This window comes from Mus caroli, unplaced genomic scaffold (assembly GCF_978045245.1).
Source record: "Mus caroli unplaced genomic scaffold, Mus_caroli_1 scaffold_6, whole genome shotgun sequence".
Lineage (NCBI taxonomy): Eukaryota > Metazoa > Chordata > Mammalia > Rodentia > Muridae > Mus > Mus caroli.
The window spans coordinates 92,525,295-92,542,281 of record NW_028227261.1 but is presented as its reverse complement, the minus strand read 5'-3'; the positions used below and the strand labels follow the sequence as shown (position 1 = coordinate 92,542,281).

The 16,987-nt window shown below is 53.3% G+C and overlaps 1 protein-coding gene across 4 annotated transcripts in view; it reads left to right on the top strand.

Annotated features, from left to right (window-relative positions):
- The first annotated feature begins 2,881 nt into the window (after window positions 1–2,881).
- The window catches only part of Col27a1 (collagen type XXVII alpha 1 chain), a 119,883-nt gene continuing 105,777 nt past the window's right edge, over window positions 2,882–16,987 (top strand). For 3 of the 4 annotated variants that reach the window (XR_015047364.1, XM_021159800.3, XM_085839249.1), the window contains exons 1-3: window positions 4,024–4,576; window positions 9,701–9,771; window positions 12,888–14,623. Coding sequence is in view for 3 of the 4 variants with exons in the window: in XM_021159800.3 (XP_021015459.2) it covers window positions 4,521–4,576; window positions 9,701–9,771; window positions 12,888–14,623 (1,863 nt within the window). In the remaining variant the exon portion in view is untranslated. Of the gene's footprint in view, window positions 3,087–4,023; window positions 4,577–9,700; window positions 9,772–12,887; window positions 14,624–16,987 lie in introns of those variants that run through there. The other variant, XM_085839250.1, reaches the window with a different exon arrangement.

Sequence of the window (16,987 nt, the reverse complement as noted above, 5' to 3'; positions counted from 1 at the left end):
ACCTGGCTACAACCCTCAAAGTTGGACCCAAGGGAACTCACCTCCTCCATCCCAGTGTCACCCCTAAAGGCTCTTATCATTCCCCGCAAATAGTGCTGTCTATTGGGGACCAAGTGTCCAAATGAGCCTGTGGAGATATGTCACATTCAGACATAAGTGAATGTCCTTTGCTGAATACTTAGGGAGTCCACCCCAGGCCCAGGCATTGAGTTTTCATCAAGGGGAGATAGGCTCACCCCTTCCAGCAGGGATGCAGAGCCCAGAGCCCAGCTCCAAGCCTGACACTTGAGTCCTCTCCTTATTGGTGGAGGACCCAGGAACAAATGACTTTTATTATCAGACATGAGTTGTGCATCCATCCCATACTACTGACTGAATGGGGTCCAAATATGCAAGCAAGAACCCCCAGCATGTCCCCTGGTACAAGGGGTTAGGAAGACTGGGGGCTGCTGTAGCTTTCCTCCCAGCACAGCATGGTGAGAGGCAGGGTACTCTGTGTTTCATCATCTCCTTGCTGGAACTCCTCCCCAGGTCAAGAGCACCCCAAGAATAAGAGTCATGCCTGGTGCATGGTGGATCCTTAGAGAAAGCTTGTCCCATAACCAAATGTGATCCATAGTCTCACATCTGTGGTTTGTTTGTAGGCATTTGGTGAGTGCCTTCTGTGAGCTCACTTGGGACACTGTTGAGTTCCAGTTTCAATCTATATGAGCCAGGAGTTCGCATCTTCTGCCTCATCCCTGACCATGTCTACTATACAGACCTACCAACAAGTTTACCCCATTTCCAGGCTTATGACCTCAGAGATGCCACCTGAGTGAGAGATGTCTGTGAGTGCCTTATCCCACTCACAAGGACAACGGCTCACTGTCTTTGGCACTCAGTAGTGCATACCTAGTCACCGGCTGTATGTCACTAGCCTGTGTGGCAGAATGAATGGGTGCGAAGAAGCAGGGTCTCTTCTCTGTTGGTCTCAGTGCCAGTGCCCTTCCATGCCTCTTCCAGACGACTGCGGCTCCCAGAAGCCTACAGGATACTCAGCAAAGTTCAGCAGGCCCTTACTGGCATTCACTGAACTGAGTCTAAGGCAGAGAAGCAGTCTGATCTGCCCTAGAGCAAAAGACCTCGGGAAGATTGAGTTCCATGAACCTACATTCTGCACGGGGACAGTGAAGCCTGGATGGACACATTTCAATTTTTTGAGGCCTCCAATAGTTTCCTATGTGTCTTTGGGACTGTTAGGTTCTTGACACTAGCACTGCATTTAAAGACCACACAGGGGAGACTTGGAAAGGCTTTGGTGCCACCACTCGTCATCGAGCTATCTTTGAGGAAGTGTCTTCTTGCCTGGACACCTGCGTCCTCCCAGGGGAGAGACCTGGAGACTTTATTTTCTTTGCCACACACAGTTTTCAAGACCAGTCTGCAACCCACCATATGTTCCTATGATTCTTCCATGGAAGATATCCTTTCTCCACAGCTATAGGCATAGCTAACATCCTTCAGGTTCTAAACACCACCTCCTCCTGGGTACATTCCTGGGTTTCTAGTTATCCTCTGAGTCAGCTTGACAATTTGGTTGATCCATGTGTTTCGTTAAAAGCCCCTATCACAGTCTTCCTTTATTATCTCTGTTATCTTTGTACTATTGGCAGAAGACAAGAACAGGAATAGGTCATGATACAGTGAGAGTGGAGTCACCCATCCAGATGTGCCTCTCTACCCTAAGTTGCTCTTTCTGATTTGTGTTACAGTTTATATGTGTTCAGAATCACTTGCAATTTCTTTGTCCCTATCCATTAACAGTGGCTCACTTCCCGAGCAGAGGTTTGCATACTGTAGGAGCCCTATCCCCCTTTTGTTTTACAGCTTCTCTGGGTTGGAATATTTGGAGCACTTATTATGTCCCAGATTCCAGGCTGGCTATTGGGGTTACAGAGGCAACAGGACAGTGACAGCACTGTGATGTGCGGATAAGGGTGGCTGTGAGTGGAGCAGCTACATCAGGTGAGTATTAAAGAAGGACAAAGGGATGTTTGACAGCAGCAATGGGCAAGAAGGAAGAAGGAAGAAGTGACACAAGTCTTGAGAGTCGGATACTGAGTTCAGTGGCCCCTGTACCACTTACCAGCGTGATCAACCTTCTCTCCAGTGTAGATAATCGCATATCTCTTTTCCTGTAGCATAGAGGCCCTCAGTGTGGAAGAGAAAAGATGCAAAATATTACTGGTCACCAAGTCCCTCAGTAATGGAGATAAATATCGAAGAGTGCCAAACTCACTAAGTAAGAGAGATACCCAACACTTAAATGCAATGCCTTTAAAAGTCTCTAAGGCAAAAAAAAATAGAAAAGAAAAAAAAAAAAAAACCAACCCATGAACGAAATACCAAAAAAATGTAAATAAAGACAGGATGTGCCTGGTACAAAGTATGCAGCTCAGAAACACACAGCAGCTGTGATTGGGCAGGGAGTATTTTACCTTCGAAGCTGTGAACTTAGGAAAATTCGAGAAAGACCCGCGGCCCTTTCTCAGTCACAGACACGGGCAATCAGTGCAGAGCGTCGGGTGCTCTTGTGAAGGAAGGTGAAGCACTCAGACTGGAGGCGGGGATGCGCCGGGGCTCTGCCCCCTGCAGGATGCCTCGCACAGCTCGGCGGAGCCCTCCCCCACTCCGACTTGGGACTTTTCCGAAAGTTTGCTGAAACCAGACACCTTGCTTGACCGTGCCCGCGTGCAGCCGCGATTTAAAAGGCCGCCTTCAGCGCCCCCCTCTCCGCCCCCAGCGGAGACTTCAAAAGGGCCGGCGTCTGTCGGGGCCTCAGCACCTATGAGCCACCCCCCGCACCCGGAGCTAGAGCTGGAGCCGGAGCACGCGGAGTGGCCGCGGCTGCAGCGCAGGGGGACCGGGTCGGTGGCGCAGGCCCGCGCTCCCATGCTCCTCCCGGCGCCGTTGCGCCCCGTGCGCCTTTAGGGAAGGGGACTGCACCCCCGCCCCCGCGCCCGGGGCTGCGGGGACCCATGACCACAGATGCCGTTAGGCACCCGCCTAAGAACCGACCGGCCAGCGTCGCACTTAGGGACCCAGTAAGTGCCCTGAGACCCACGGAGCGTTTGGAGTGCGCGCAAAGGTGGATGCATGTGCAGGTCCTGTATGCACGCCTGTGGTTGCCATTCGCAGAGGGTCGTGTGCAAACGGGGAGTGTGCACTCGGGGGGGCTGCATGGACTGTGCATGTGGGAGTGTGTGCGCTGTGCATGTGCATTTTATGCGGGTGTGAGCACTCGGGTGGCTGCCTCTGGGAGCGTAGCGTCTGAGCTCGCCAGGAATCCAGACATCCAAAGGTGTTTCGCGGAAGTTCAGTACAGTGCGTGGCTGTGTCTGCGTGTGAATGAGTGTGAATGTTTGAAGTGTGCCTGCGGGACTGTGTGTGCGCGCGCACTGGCCAGTCAGTGAGTATGAATTGCCTTGTAGAGGCCAGAAGCTAGAGATTTAGTCTCAGGGCTGAGCCGTGCTCTTGAGTTTGAGAATCTGCCTGGGTGTCAGAGGGTGCCGCGTGGGATTCCGGGGAGTCTCTGGTCGGAGAAAATGCAGAAAGGCCGAACACATTCAGCACGCTTACCCACAGCGGTCTTCCACGGAGCTCTAGGGTGCAAGAGTTTCTGCTAAGAGTTGGTAGTTAAGACAGATGGTTGTCGTGGAAATGTAGATGCCAAGTCAAGGTCCCAACTGTGTTCCTGCGTCTCTAGGATCCTTTCAGGAGTAGAATTTTCCCCCTTCCTCCCCCACCGCCTGCTATCGAGGAACCTTAGTGTCATTAATCGTAAATTTCTAATCTCAATTGTGATAGATCCATGAGTAGCCAGGAGGAGGCCTTTTTTCATGCGTCTGTTTTGAGATCTGGGGGTGGGATGTCCCCCTCAGGATAGATAGGTGGACGGATGGTCGCGCAAGGCAACCGATGCTGCATCCTTTGCTGCGTCCGGCAGGGGGCAGCAGTTGGCAGCAGAGGGCGGCCCGGCGCGGGGAGGAGAAGAAGGTGGAGAGCTGCGGCGGGCCGAGACTTTAAATCGCCTTCATTTCCCCCAAATCCTTCCTTTTCCTCTCCTCCCCCAGGCCGGCGGGGAGGCAGCTTCCACCGCCCTCCGCGCGCGCTCTCCCGGCCTTGCTCTGCCTCCAGAGACCGCTAGCGGCCCGCCTCCAAAAGTTTGATCATCTCTCTCTCTCTCTCTCTCTCTCTGCCTTTTCTTGCTTCTTCCTTTTCGGTGGAAGCAGAAAAAGAGCGAGGCAGGGGCGAGCGCGGCTCCGGCAGTCCTGGGACTATGGGCCTGGCGCGGGCGACCGCGGGGCTGGAGCCATGCTGTCCGTCTGCTCCGGCGCCCCTGGGCGCAGGACTGCGCTGGGGGTGCGCCGGCAGCGCGCTTTGAGCCGGCCTGGCGCGGCGCGGCGGGGGGCTGGCGGCCCCATGGGGCGCGCCCACACTTGCCCCCCGGGCTCCGCAGCATGAAGTAGGGGCCTGCCATGGGCACGGGATTCGCGCGGGGGGCCCGAGGCACAGCGGCGGCAGGACCCGGGGGGTGAGTACAATCCCAGGGTTGCCCCCGATTCAGCTTCCTGAGCCTCGGATGTGCACAGGAGTCTGGGGTTCCCCGCCACACCAGACGCTCGCAGAGTAACGTCAGCTTCCTGTAGCTTCCCGCCAGGCGGGACGCCAGGGGTTAACAGGGGCTGTGCACCCCAGGCCGAGCTCTTTTGAGGCTAGGACCAGCTAGGGAGGGTCCGCGCAGAGCCAGACCAGCGATCCGAAGAGGGGTCTAGTGGCAGTGCTCAGAGTGGCAGGCAGGGGGCAGGGGCCGGAGGAGGGAGTCTCGGTGTCTGCAGGTCGCAGGCTTGCATGGCTTTAGTTCCACTGTCCTGTGAATCAAGTTTGTCGGTCTTCAGGTCCGGGTGTCTGTTCCTGGCTCAACCTCGGGTTCTGCACGTTCCTGCATTTCCTAACCTCTCTGTCTGTGAATGTGTCTTCTTGGGTCTGCGTACCTCAAACTTCCCAGCTTCTCCTGGGAAGCTTGCAGTTCTTGTCCCTCTCCGGAGTAAGCAAGGAGTGAGAGCCAGCTTGTGGGAGCGGAAAGGCCCTGGGAGATCACCAAGTCCAACCTCCTTGTACAGATGAGGGAACCGCGGCCAGAGAGGGGCCGGGAATCTCCAGGGCGGGGCCCCCCACACACAGCTGGCACCCCGCGGTTGGGATTCCCAGCTTGTGCAGAAGTTGTAAGAGTGAGGGATTCAGTTACTATGTGTGGGTGTGTGTGGGAGAACGCGGTCCAGAGGGGCCCTGTGGACTACAGCTCAGGCTCAAGGCTTGCCTTTCAACATCTTACTGGTACTCTAGGGCTCCCAGGAGAGGTTGGCCAGAGTTATAGTACCGCCCACCTTCTCGAGAAACGCCCCTTTGAGCTGGAGCCAGGGTGATGAGGCGCCCCCTTTCTTTTCCATGTCTTGGAAAAAGCTGGCTGAGATTCCCCCACTTCCCCCACCACACACATTCGTATACACAGGGCACTAGTGAGCACATTGGTGACTCATTTTTTCCGGGAGACCCTGTGCCAGGGCAGATGCCAGCGGTTGGGCAGTGTGGTGGTGCCAAGGAGCACCCCCTGCCCCAACGGGGCCAAATCTTGAGGAAGGCAAGCAGTACCAAAGCCTGCCTGCCCTTCTGGCCGTACATCCTCAAGCATCTATCCACCTCGACTTCAGTAAGCCTTCCACCTTTGCCCTACCCTGGCTCCTTCTTGCCCTTCCTTGCTTCTACATTGAGAAGTCCTCCCTCCCGGGCAACCATATGCCCTGTTGCTCTTGGGTGGACACTGGGCTCTGCGATCTTCGTTGAAGTAGCCTATTATCCATGCCTTCCCTTGTCTCTGCTTGCAGCCCAACATACTCCCCTGATATCTTGTTGGCAGTTTCTTTTTTTTTTTTTTTTTTTTTTTTCTGATCTCAGTGCCCAGGGACCTTTTAAATGTCTCCATGGTCTGTCCTGGTCTGACATGCAGAGGAGCCAGTCCTGGGCTCATTCACTTCAGTGTAAAGCAGACTTTGGAGCAGAGCATAGGAACCTAGCAACAGGCAGCTTAAATTCAAGTCCTCTATACTGGAGTGTGTGCTTGGCCAGGCCTGCCACCTCTCTGCTTCTCCTTTTTACATCACCAAGGTGAACTCCAGCCCTCCCAGCTGGCAAGCATTTGTGAAAGTTAAAGAAGCGTGCCCAGGAAGCGTAGAGTAAATGCTCAGTAAACCACAGCTGCTATTTGTATCAGTGCTTGCTGCTTTGTGAATGAGTGTGAGTCAATGGGAAAGTTCTGGACCGTATCCTGTCCAGACAGATGACCTATGTGTGTGTGTGTGTGTGTTCCCATGGAGGAGGTGGAAGGTGTGGAGAAGGACCTGGGTGTGACTGTCTTGGGTACATGGGGTCTGATGAGGTCACAGAGGCAGGTGGGATGGGGACAGACTCATGCCCTTCCCAGCCAGCCCTGGCATCAGAGCAGCTGGGGACAGCATCCACACATCTGCCATCCTCTGAGGTTCCTATGTCTTCTGGGCTTGGGGGACCTTGGGCCTCCCTGAGTGCTGAATCTGGGGTGGATTTCTGAGTCTCCAGTGTTTCCAGGAAACCAGTAGAAAGGGAAAGCCACACAGATAGAAGGCAGCTTCTAGCCGAGTCTCTGAACGGGAACAACCCTGGCTACTCCCTGGAGGGCTACATGGTCAAAAGAAGTTGTGTCCTTCGCGGCTCACATCTGGGAGCTGTCCTTATGAATTGATCTTTCAGATACCTTGGAGCCCCTCCATGGCCAAGCCAAGGTCTGTGAAGCTGTAATGAAAACAGAAGCCAGGGAGAACAAAGCCTGCCCGCGAGCTGGTGAAGCCACCAGTATTATTAACAGTAGCCTAAACAGCACTGGAACAGTAGTCACACTGCCGGGCCTCCTCCCTTCTGCAGCCAACTTTCCAGGCTGGAGCTTACTCACATAGATGGCTCCAGGGCTCCTGGTTGCATCTCTAGTCCTACTGAGAAAGCTGAAACTCTGGTCCCCAGCAAGTAGCAAGTCTCTAAAAGTATTCACTTTCTCCTCTAGGGAAAACAAATAAAATGTAGGCCTGTTTTGACTGGCTGTGTGGCTTTGGGCTAGTCCCTTCTCTCTGGGCTCTTGCTAACCATCTCTTCAAAAGATTGCTAGGCATAGAATCTGGTCCCTCGGGATCTTCGAGGTCCTTCTCTCACTGAGATGTACTGGATACTGGGAAGTTTATGCCTCCAGTGTGCAAAGAAGCCGAACTCCCAAAAAATGGGCTGCATTTGTGACGGTTGTCTGGAGCTTGGCCTTAGGCAGCTGAATGGCACAAGACAATGGGATTCTGTCTCCAGGATCTTTCTTCTGAGATCTTAGTCTTGTACTCTATTCTAGCCTCTAGGGTGCCCATAACTACAGCCAGAGATGATCTAGGACATATGTGGCTCTCGTGCCTTCACTCTCTCACCTGGTGTTCCTCTGTCATTTGGAAAACATCCAGGACAGGTGCATGTGATATAGCTTTGACAGACTCAAGAAGGGAGTACAGGTGCCCAGAGTCAGGGGCTCAGCTTCTTGACTGTGGAACTTCTGGGAACTTTTGGGATACAGGCCTGGTGGGGAAGCCGTCTAAGCTTGGATACAGGGGTTGGCCTGGCCACTGTTTCTTAGCATGCCTTCCTGAATGGGGATGTAATATGGGAAATGCACAAGGTACTTTTGAAGGGAAGCACCTGCCCTTGCTGGGGTACAGGCTTCTCTGTCAAATCAAACTAAATAGCCTGTTCCCACTTCCCAGGGCCACTGAGGCTGCCTGTGACTTTTGAAAGCCAGCCATAGCAGAAGGCAAATTCAGTGCGTCTGGGCACTCTTGACTGTTAGCAGTTATCCTCAGTTAGTGAGACATGAACATCTGGCATGTAAAGAGATCTGATACACCATGTGGTTCCCCATTCACCATGCAGACATGTGATATCTTTAACTGTCACCCATGCATAGGCCTGCTGGAGAAGACTTCAGGGCTATCATCAGCATCCCAGAGCCCTTTCGCCTAGTCACCCTCAGGCTGCAAGTGACTGAAGACTTAATTCAACTCTATTTTAAAAAGGGTTCAGTGGTCATCCCCCTTTGAACAACCTCAAGGTCGATCAGCATAGGTGTGGTGACATTCACAATAGTTTTCTCATTCTGCCACTCTCGAATGGTCATGAGACTTCTTACCTCATACACACACAGAGGCTACAACATCTCTAAACAGCATGTCTTCTTTCAAAAACACAGAGGCCAGTAGAAAAACATTCTATTTCTTTCCAAATAATTCCCCTGGTGGCTGACAGGTGCCAGACTGTATGTGTCTCACTGGCTATACCTGAGTCACATTTGCCTTTCCGAACTAGTCACTGTGTGATCCGTATTCATACGGTGTCTGAACTCCATGAGTGGGTGAGCCCGGTGGTGGTGTGCTGCACAGTGCTGACGTCGTGCTTGCTCTTGATAATGACTCCTACTGGATTTGAAAGTTGGGAGATCTGTCAGGGAAGGAGCTGAGACTAGACTTGCAGACAGTAGCCCTGGCTTTCCTGTACTACCCTGTTCCCCAGGCACACACCAGCCTGGTTTTACTCTTGGAAGAGGAACCTGGCCAGTGTGCCCCAGCCAGAGCCCGTACCACTCACCACTCACCACTCACCCAGCTCAGCTTCCAGCTGCCATCTCCGCCATCTCTGGCCACGTGCCCCAGCCTTCCCTTTACCCTCCTGGGAATCAGATGCCCTGAATGGCTTGGGTGTTCCAGTGGCTGCTCCCACAGGAAGGTGAAATCTAATCCTCACCTCTGCCTATCACGGCAATAGCCACCGAGTGAAGCTTTAAGCACTCTTGGATGCAGCAGAGGGGTGGTAGCGGCGGGGTTAAAGCAACCAGTGAGGGAGGGCTTCTCTGGCTGAGCCAGGGCAGCTCTTTAATGCATGAGCCAATTTAATCTCCATATCTGGTTTGCAAGCAAAGGTGTATCAGTACGTGCTACTTAGGACCAGAAGGGTTCAGGGAGGTTTAGTGCTTCATCTGGAGTCACACAGCCTGGAAGACATAGGTAACTAGGTTTGTTCCTGGGGGCATCTGGCTTGGCTCTGCCCCCAACCCTGTTTTCTTCTCTCATAACAAAGTGTGATGAGCTGCTATCTGAGCCCTGAGAAGTGGGTCATCTCTTCCTCTGGCACCTTGAGGGCACAGGTCATCCGAGCAGACTTCGTATTTTTTCATCTGCCTTTTATCTTTGGCTCTGTTATCCATAGACTAGGGTCTGGGGAAGCTTTCTTTGAACTTTTGAGGCTGTAATGCAAATGGAGAGGCTGAGCAGAGGGGACTGGACTCTAGCCACCCAACGTCTTGCACAGGGCTTTGAACCTGTGAAAAGCAAAGTTGTGTTGGTAGCTTGCTAGGGTGCTGGGCTGGGGCCTTGGATCGAGAGCCACTCTGATTGACCTTGAAGGCTATGCCTTGCTTCTGGACTCTAGGATGAGACCAGGATGGAAGGGAACTGAGCTAGGCCATCCCTCCTGGCTCCCTAGCCGGATCTGGGTGTGAGGATGGAAGCTAACGCTGTATGCATTTGTGTCTGCCCGTCTCTAGGGGGTTTCTCTTCGCCTGGATCTTGGTCTCATTTACCTGTCACCTGGCCTCCACCCAAGGAGCTCCTGAAGGTAATTCTCTCTTTTCTTTGTCCAGTGGGAGACAAAGGAGGGCGGAAGAGAACTCGAGAACTCAGGTTGCAGCAGACATCCACACCATTAGCTGAAATGCATTGGCTCAGTTTTCCCATCCAGAGAATGGAGCTAACCATAAGCCCAACAACCCCTTGGCATCTGTGAAGGGTGAGAAGGGTTGCATGCAGGACTGACTCCCTGTTCCCAGGAGTCTGATCCGAGTGCCTCCTTTGCTTCAGTCTGATGGATTTCTTAAGAGCCGCTGCTAGGAAACACAAAGGCAACATTGTCTTTGCCCTTGTTTAGCATCCCTTGGCTTTTGTTGTCCCTGGGGAGCTGTCCGGAATCGATTGGGCTAGCCTCCTCACTCCCCGTAGAAACCCAGACTCTCCCAAATCTGTGCCAAATGGGCATCTCTTAAGTGAATTGTCCTTCCCTTCTTTGTGTCTGCCACATTCTGGGGCAGGCAGCAGGCACCTCAGGAGTCCCCATGGCCTGGTTTGGCCACTGTGTAGGAATTGTACCCCTGGGAGGTAAGGGCCATGCCCGGAAGGGACTTTGCTACCCAGCAACATTTGTTCGTGTGTCATATTTTCCAAGCTTGTGGAACAGCTGTCCAGAGTCCTGAGTCAGGCAGGGGGTGGGAGAGACCGGAGCTGTACCGAGCCAGGTTTATGTAATAAAGGCATCTCGCTGGAGCCAGCTGGCCGGCCCCTGCACCCTGGCGCAGGCCCTCGGTTCATTCCATGTCCCCTGTCTCTTCCTCCCGGTGGGATTCTGCATGGAGCTCTGCTTTGCCTCCTGACTAACCCAAATAGCTTCAGAACCGTGAGGGGTGATGGCCAGGACCCTGAGCTTGAGTCCCTAGGTTCCAGCCCGGCTGTGAGCTGCACAGCAGCCTGGGTAAGTTACCATATCGTAAGCCTAATCTGTTGGCACACATCTGCCATCCTGGCACTTGAGGAAGAGGCCGGAAGCACCCAAGTTCCAGGCTTGTATGAGCCACGTAGTCAAACCGTGCCTCAGAAACCCAGAGGGTTATTAGCTGTAATTTGTGTGTGTAGCGCAGCTAGCTAGGCTAATTCCTGCCTTCAGGGTGGTTGAGAGAATCGGATACGCAGATACATGAGCACGGTAAGCATATTCAGTTGTGTTCTTGTCAGCTGTGCTTTCGTTCATCTAAGGAGCACCGTCTTCTACAGTGGGTGGAAACTTCAGGGGTCACTGTTTGTGCTTTAACAGCTTCAGGGTTTCCCCAGACGCTGGCTGTTCATCTGCTTTGAAAGCCATCTGAGGATGAATGGGGAGTAGTCCGGTGTGATGCCCGGCCCGGCCAGCTGTGTCTCTAGGGTTGGCCACCTGGCAGGAGGCCTGGCATGTGGAGAAGGATGTGGAGGTGTGTGCCAAGAGCAGGCCTGAGAAATGCCCTAGCACTGTGGGGTGTGCAGGTGGCTCCCCTCCCCTGCTAAGTGGCTCCTTCCACTTGAGGTTGTTTATAGTGAGCAGATTTTATGATAAGAGGGTCTTGTGACTAAAACCAGTAAGATCTACCAAGAGAATCATAAGTAATGTTTTGCTTTAGCTTAGAAGTAGGGGAGTGGCAGGTCTGAGAAAGCACAGGAAGGAGGTGACATAGGAGGCCCTCAGCTGCTACAGAAGAGAGTCTTTCTATAAGCCATCATGAAGCTATGGGTACAGCACCCTGGGGTGCAGAATCGTTAGGACATTGGGTGCCTATTATGCTGTCTGAGGTTTACAGGCAGAGAAACTGAGGATCAAGGATCAGGAAGAGACTCAAGCAGGGCTTGGGTGAGGATAAACATGTGTAGGTGCTCCTCATAGTCCCATCCTTTGGCCCCTCCATCTCTGCCCATCTGTACACATGTCTGTCTTTCTCCCCATCTCTCCATCTCTCCATCCATCCATCCATCCATCCATCCACCTACCTGTCTGCTCATGGTTTTCAGCTGAGGACCACCAGTTAGATGTCATGTGCTGGATTCAGGCTCCAGCATGGTCTGTGTTCTGTACACAGGGCAATAAGGAGAGAACATTCAACATGTACCATTAAAGTTCTCAAGGCTTCTGACCCAGACATCAACCCAGGCACTTATGACTCCCGGCAGAGGTCAAGGTCAGGGGACAGCCTTTGTAGAGACTGGCAGTTCAGATAGCTAAAGATGATCCGATAACTCAGAGAAGTGGATCAGAATGCCTTTCCATGAACATGTGGCTACATGGTGTGAAAACTTGGTCTCTAAAGCTCCCAGAAGATGGTTAGATCTAATGCATGCATACAGTTCGGATCACTGAGTTTTTCTGCCTCACGGATGGTTGAGAGATCCAGGTTTACATGCATGGAGAGCACATTTGAATTTGTTCTTGTCAAACCCTTCTTTTGCTCTGGGAAGCCCCATCAATGTAACTACTAAGGATGGGAATGGGCTAGACCATGGACGGATGGCTTGGCTGGAGACTGGAGATTGCATAGGTATCTTGGTTTTATCCTCTGGGCTCTCCAAAGCCACCCAGGAGGAAGGCTCAGCAGATTTTAGCTCCTTCTGAGAGCAGAGCCCAGCTCCTCAGCCCACTCCAGCCAAAGACCCAGAGTGGGAAGGTGTGCCTCTGAGGAGATGGTGAGACCAGCTAGACTCCCTGAACATCTCCTGAGTTCTAGAACTTCCTGAAAGTAGAGGAGAAGGGTGTCTCTGGCTTTGAGGTGTCTGGTGAACATTATTATCTTTGGTGACAGTGGTTGTCATTTGAAAATACTTATTGCTAGTCCTTTTACCAAAAGGCATTTGCTAATCTCACTGTCCTTTAGCAATGGGTCCTATGCTATGACCCCATCTGATAGATGGGAAGTCTGAGGCTATAGGGCCACATGGTTAGGAGGTAGTAGAGCTGGGATGTGGATCCAGGAAGGACCCGGGAGGTCAGACAGGAGCACAAAGCCCAACCCTGGGATGCAAGGTTGCAGTCTGTCACAGATGTTTGCAATGCGACACCTCAGCCCTGGGGTAGGGCTCTGTGCAAGGAAACGAGCTGATTACCAGGTGGCTGCTTGTAGCCTGCTAGAGCAGGCTCTTACCATCTTCTCTTATCCCTCCCAGATGTGGATGTCCTCCAGCGGCTGGGCCTCAGCTGGACGAAGGCCGGGGGTGGCCGGAGTCCCGCACCCCCTGGTGTCATTCCTTTCCCATCTGGCTTCATCTTCACACAGCGGGCCAAGCTGCAGGCCCCCACAGCCAGTGTTCTTCCCACCACCCTGGGGCGGGAGCTGGCATTGGTGTTGAGCCTCTGTTCGCATCGTGTGAACCATGCCTTCCTCTTTGCCATCCGCAGCAGGAAACACAAGCTGCAACTGGGTCTGCAGTTCCTCCCCGGCAGGACGATCATCCACCTGGGGCCTCGGCAATCTGTGGCCTTCGACTTGGATGTGCATGATGGGCGCTGGCACCACCTGGCCCTAGAGTTGCGTGGCCGCACGGTCACATTGGTGACAGCCTGTGGGCAGCACAGGGTTCCTGTCCCACTGCCTTCGCGTAGGGACTCCATGCTTGACCCCCAGGGCTCCTTTCTTTTGGGGAAGGTGAACCCCCGTGCTGTCCAGTTTGAAGGTGCACTCTGTCAGTTCAGCATCCACCCTGTGGCGCAGGTCGCTCACAATTACTGTGCCCACCTGAGAGAGCGGTGCCGACAGGTGGACACATATAGTCCCCAGGTGGGAGCCCTCTTTCCTTGGGACTCTGGCCCAGCCTTTGCTTTGCATCCTGAACCAGCCTTGCTTGGTTTGGGGAACCTGACCAGAACTCCAGCAACCCTGGGGGCCAGGCCTGTAAGCAGGGCACTTGCAGTGACTCTGGCTCCTGCCATGCCCACCAAGCCCCTGAGGACTGTCCACCCAGATGTCTCTGAACACAGCTCTTCCCAGACCCCACTTTCACCTGCCAAACAGTCGGCCAGGAAAACACCTTCCCCCTCCTCGTCAACTTCCCTGGCTAATTCCACCAGGGTTTATCATCCAGCTGCTGCCCAGCCAAGGCAGATCACAGCTACTAGCCCCACCAAACGTTCCCCCACCAAGCCTTCTGTTTCTCCCCTTTCAGTTACCCCCATGAAAAGTCCCCATGCAACCCAGAAAACAGGTGCCCCTTCATTCACAAAGCCCATTCCACCCACTCAGAAGCCAGCACCCTTCACCTCCTACCTAGCACCTTCCAAAGCCTCTAGTCCCACGGTGAAGCCTGTCCAGAAGGCTTTCATGACACCCCGACCTCCAGTCCCCAGTCCCCAGCCCCTGCGCCCTACTATTGGCTTATCTAAGAAGTTCACTTTCCCCACTGTCGCAAAATCTAAGTCCAAGACGACCAGTTGGGCCGGCAAGCCGGTCTTGGCCCGCACCAGTGTCCCTAAAACTCTTCAGCAAACGGTTTTGTCCCAGTCTCCTGTTTCCTATCTGGGCTCTCAGACACTGGCTCCAGCCCTCCCTCCTTTGGGTGTTGGAAATCCTAGAACGATGCCTCCCACACGTGACTCTGCTTCAACTCCTGCTGGAAGCAAGAAATTCACAGGACGGGAAACCTCCAAGAAAACCAGACAGAAGAGCAGCTCCCGGAAGCCCGAACCTCTCAGCCCTGGGAAGTCAGCCAGGGATGCCTCACCAAGAGACCTGACAACCAAGCCTAGTCGGCCGTCCACCCCAGCCCTGGTCCTTGCCCCAGCCCACCTCCTGTTCTCCAGCCCCCAGCCCACCAGCAGCAGCTTCCCTTTCTTCCACCTGCCGGGCCCTACACCTTTCCCGATGCTGATGGGGCCTCCAGGCTCCAAGGGAGACTGTGGCTTGCCGGTAAGACTGGGTAGGGTCTGCATGCTAATTGGTGGATATGTGGGTGTCTAGGGGACAGTTTGGTTCAAGAGAGCACCCCCTGGTAAGGGTGAGGGAGAAAAGAGTAAGGGGCAGGGAAGCTAGTTTGGGCCCCAACTTCTTGGCCTTACTGTCTTAGCAGTCACATATCCTAGGGCAGAGTCGTGTGCCATTGGGGCAGAGTTGGTTAGGAGTCCCTGGGTTTTAGCTAACTCAGGTCTAAGGTAATTCACTGCTAGCCCAATGCAAGGGTCTGGTGGCTTTCGGACCACCATAGATGACAAACCTAGGTCACCAGAGTGAGCTGACAAACAGCTTCTCCTGTGGCCCTGCTGGCCTGTGCGCCTGTCTGGAAGCTGTGGACAGAAGTCACGGATGAGTAGCTTGGGATGTGTTTTGCTTGGCACATGCAGCATTCTCTTTATGAAATCTAGTAGTTACTGATGATGTTGAAAAAGTGGGATGGGTCATAGGAAAGTCTAGCCCACTGGGCTCTCCTGGAGGGTGGGAGGGGTGGTGGCCCTTGGGTGGCCTCTGCTCACCGTGGTCCCCACTTTCCAAGCTTCCCACCTGCCCTTCCTGTCGGTATGCTTTGCTTACCTGGGTGGCATCCTGGCTTGACTATCCAGCCCTATTAAGGAGCTGAGGATGAGGAAGGATTGCCTGGGTTAGGGAAAGTGAGGAAGAGACAAAGAAAAGACATTACACATGCAGGGGCTTGCCTGGGACTGCATCCAGAGCCAACTGGCTGAAGGCCAGTTTATCTAGGCAGGGAGTAGAGGGATGGGGGTTCTAGAAGGCTCAAGTCCCTGCTCTGACCTTGGCAATGGCCACAGTGCAGCGGTTTCCTTCCTCAGTGCCAGGTCTCCCACTGGGCTTTGGGTTTGAGGCTCAGGCACCTTGCAATGTGGAGACAGTGGCAGATGCTGGGACTTCCTGGGTCTTGCAAACATGCTTAATGAGTTTTAATAATCATTAGGAATAATATTTACCCAGCCCGTCTCCAAGGGGACAGAGTCTGCTCATTATAACCATATTTCGAAGCTTATGGAAATAGTGTGCATTACTCTGCAGTTAGATCAGCGCTCGGCTCAAGTTTCCACTGTTCTCAAATCGGCAGTCTGGAGTCAGGGATCAAAGGACCTGGAGAACAAGACAAGGAACCTTTGCACCTGCCTGACCCTGAACCAGGTGCTCTTGGCTCAGACAGCTCCGCACACCGAGCTGTGCACTCTAGGGCCCTGGAGCACAGGGTTGGAGGGGGTGAACTGCCCTCTTGTGACAAAGAGTCCCGACTCTGGCTATGTGGTACACCACAACTGAATGAAGGAAGACAACCACTCTCTCCAGGCCAGAAGTGGAGAGAAGACAGGGCCATGTTTGGGGTGTATGGAGGGATGTGGAAATGGAGTTAGTGGGACTATGAACACCCATCCTTACCCTCTCATTTCTCCGGCCTGAGCATAAGCAAAGGGGGGCTATGCTACCTGGGTATGGCCATGCACAGATCCAGGTTCAAATCCTGATTCTGCCCCATACTTCCTCTGAGCTGGCTATGTAACTTAGGGTAGGGGCTTCCACCTCTCACGTAGGGATTTGTCTTAGGAAGGAAGCGTGTATGACTGTCTCCTTGAGTACCAGCGACTGGGGAAATCTCTCACTCTTCTCAAGGGCAAGAGTCCCTTCTAGGATCAGCACTGGAGAACAGCGGCTGGGGGAGGCTATGGAGGGCATGTGTCATGGTCCTCAGGTGGGGTGTGAGGTCACCTGCAGAAGCCGGAGCAGTTGTCTATGCCCAGGATCTATTTCACAGAACAGCATGAAACCACATGTTCAGGAGCCTGCTGGTCTCAGCTAACACTTGTATTTCTTGTGTCCTTGGGGAGATCAGTCCAAGTCATGAGCTGCAGTCTTCAGTGGAGATCTCTGGCACCAATTTGATCCTTGCAAAGCCCAGGTTGTCTCAGTTCCCAGGCCAGGATCCTTTAAGTCAAGCATAACTCCCCATCAAAGGAGTGACAGGGTTTTGTAGACTTAAGAAGCATGCATGCTTTTGCATTCTGAAAAATCCCAGGTTTGTTTGTTTGTTTGTTTTGTTTTTTATTCTTAGCCCAAGTGGTGATAAAATTCCTAGTTTCTTTGTGCTGTGTGAACGCGGGCAGATCACTCAACTTCTCTGAGCTGTAGTGTCTGTGGACTGAGGATGCAGTAAGACTAAGTGTTCCCTAGGTTCAGGAGGAACTTTTTGAAGGTCTGGGTAGCACAAGAGAACCCAGTGGGGGCTTGCAACCAAGGCTGTTACCTGTCAAACCCAGATGACCTCCAGGTGGAAGGGACAGGAAAAGG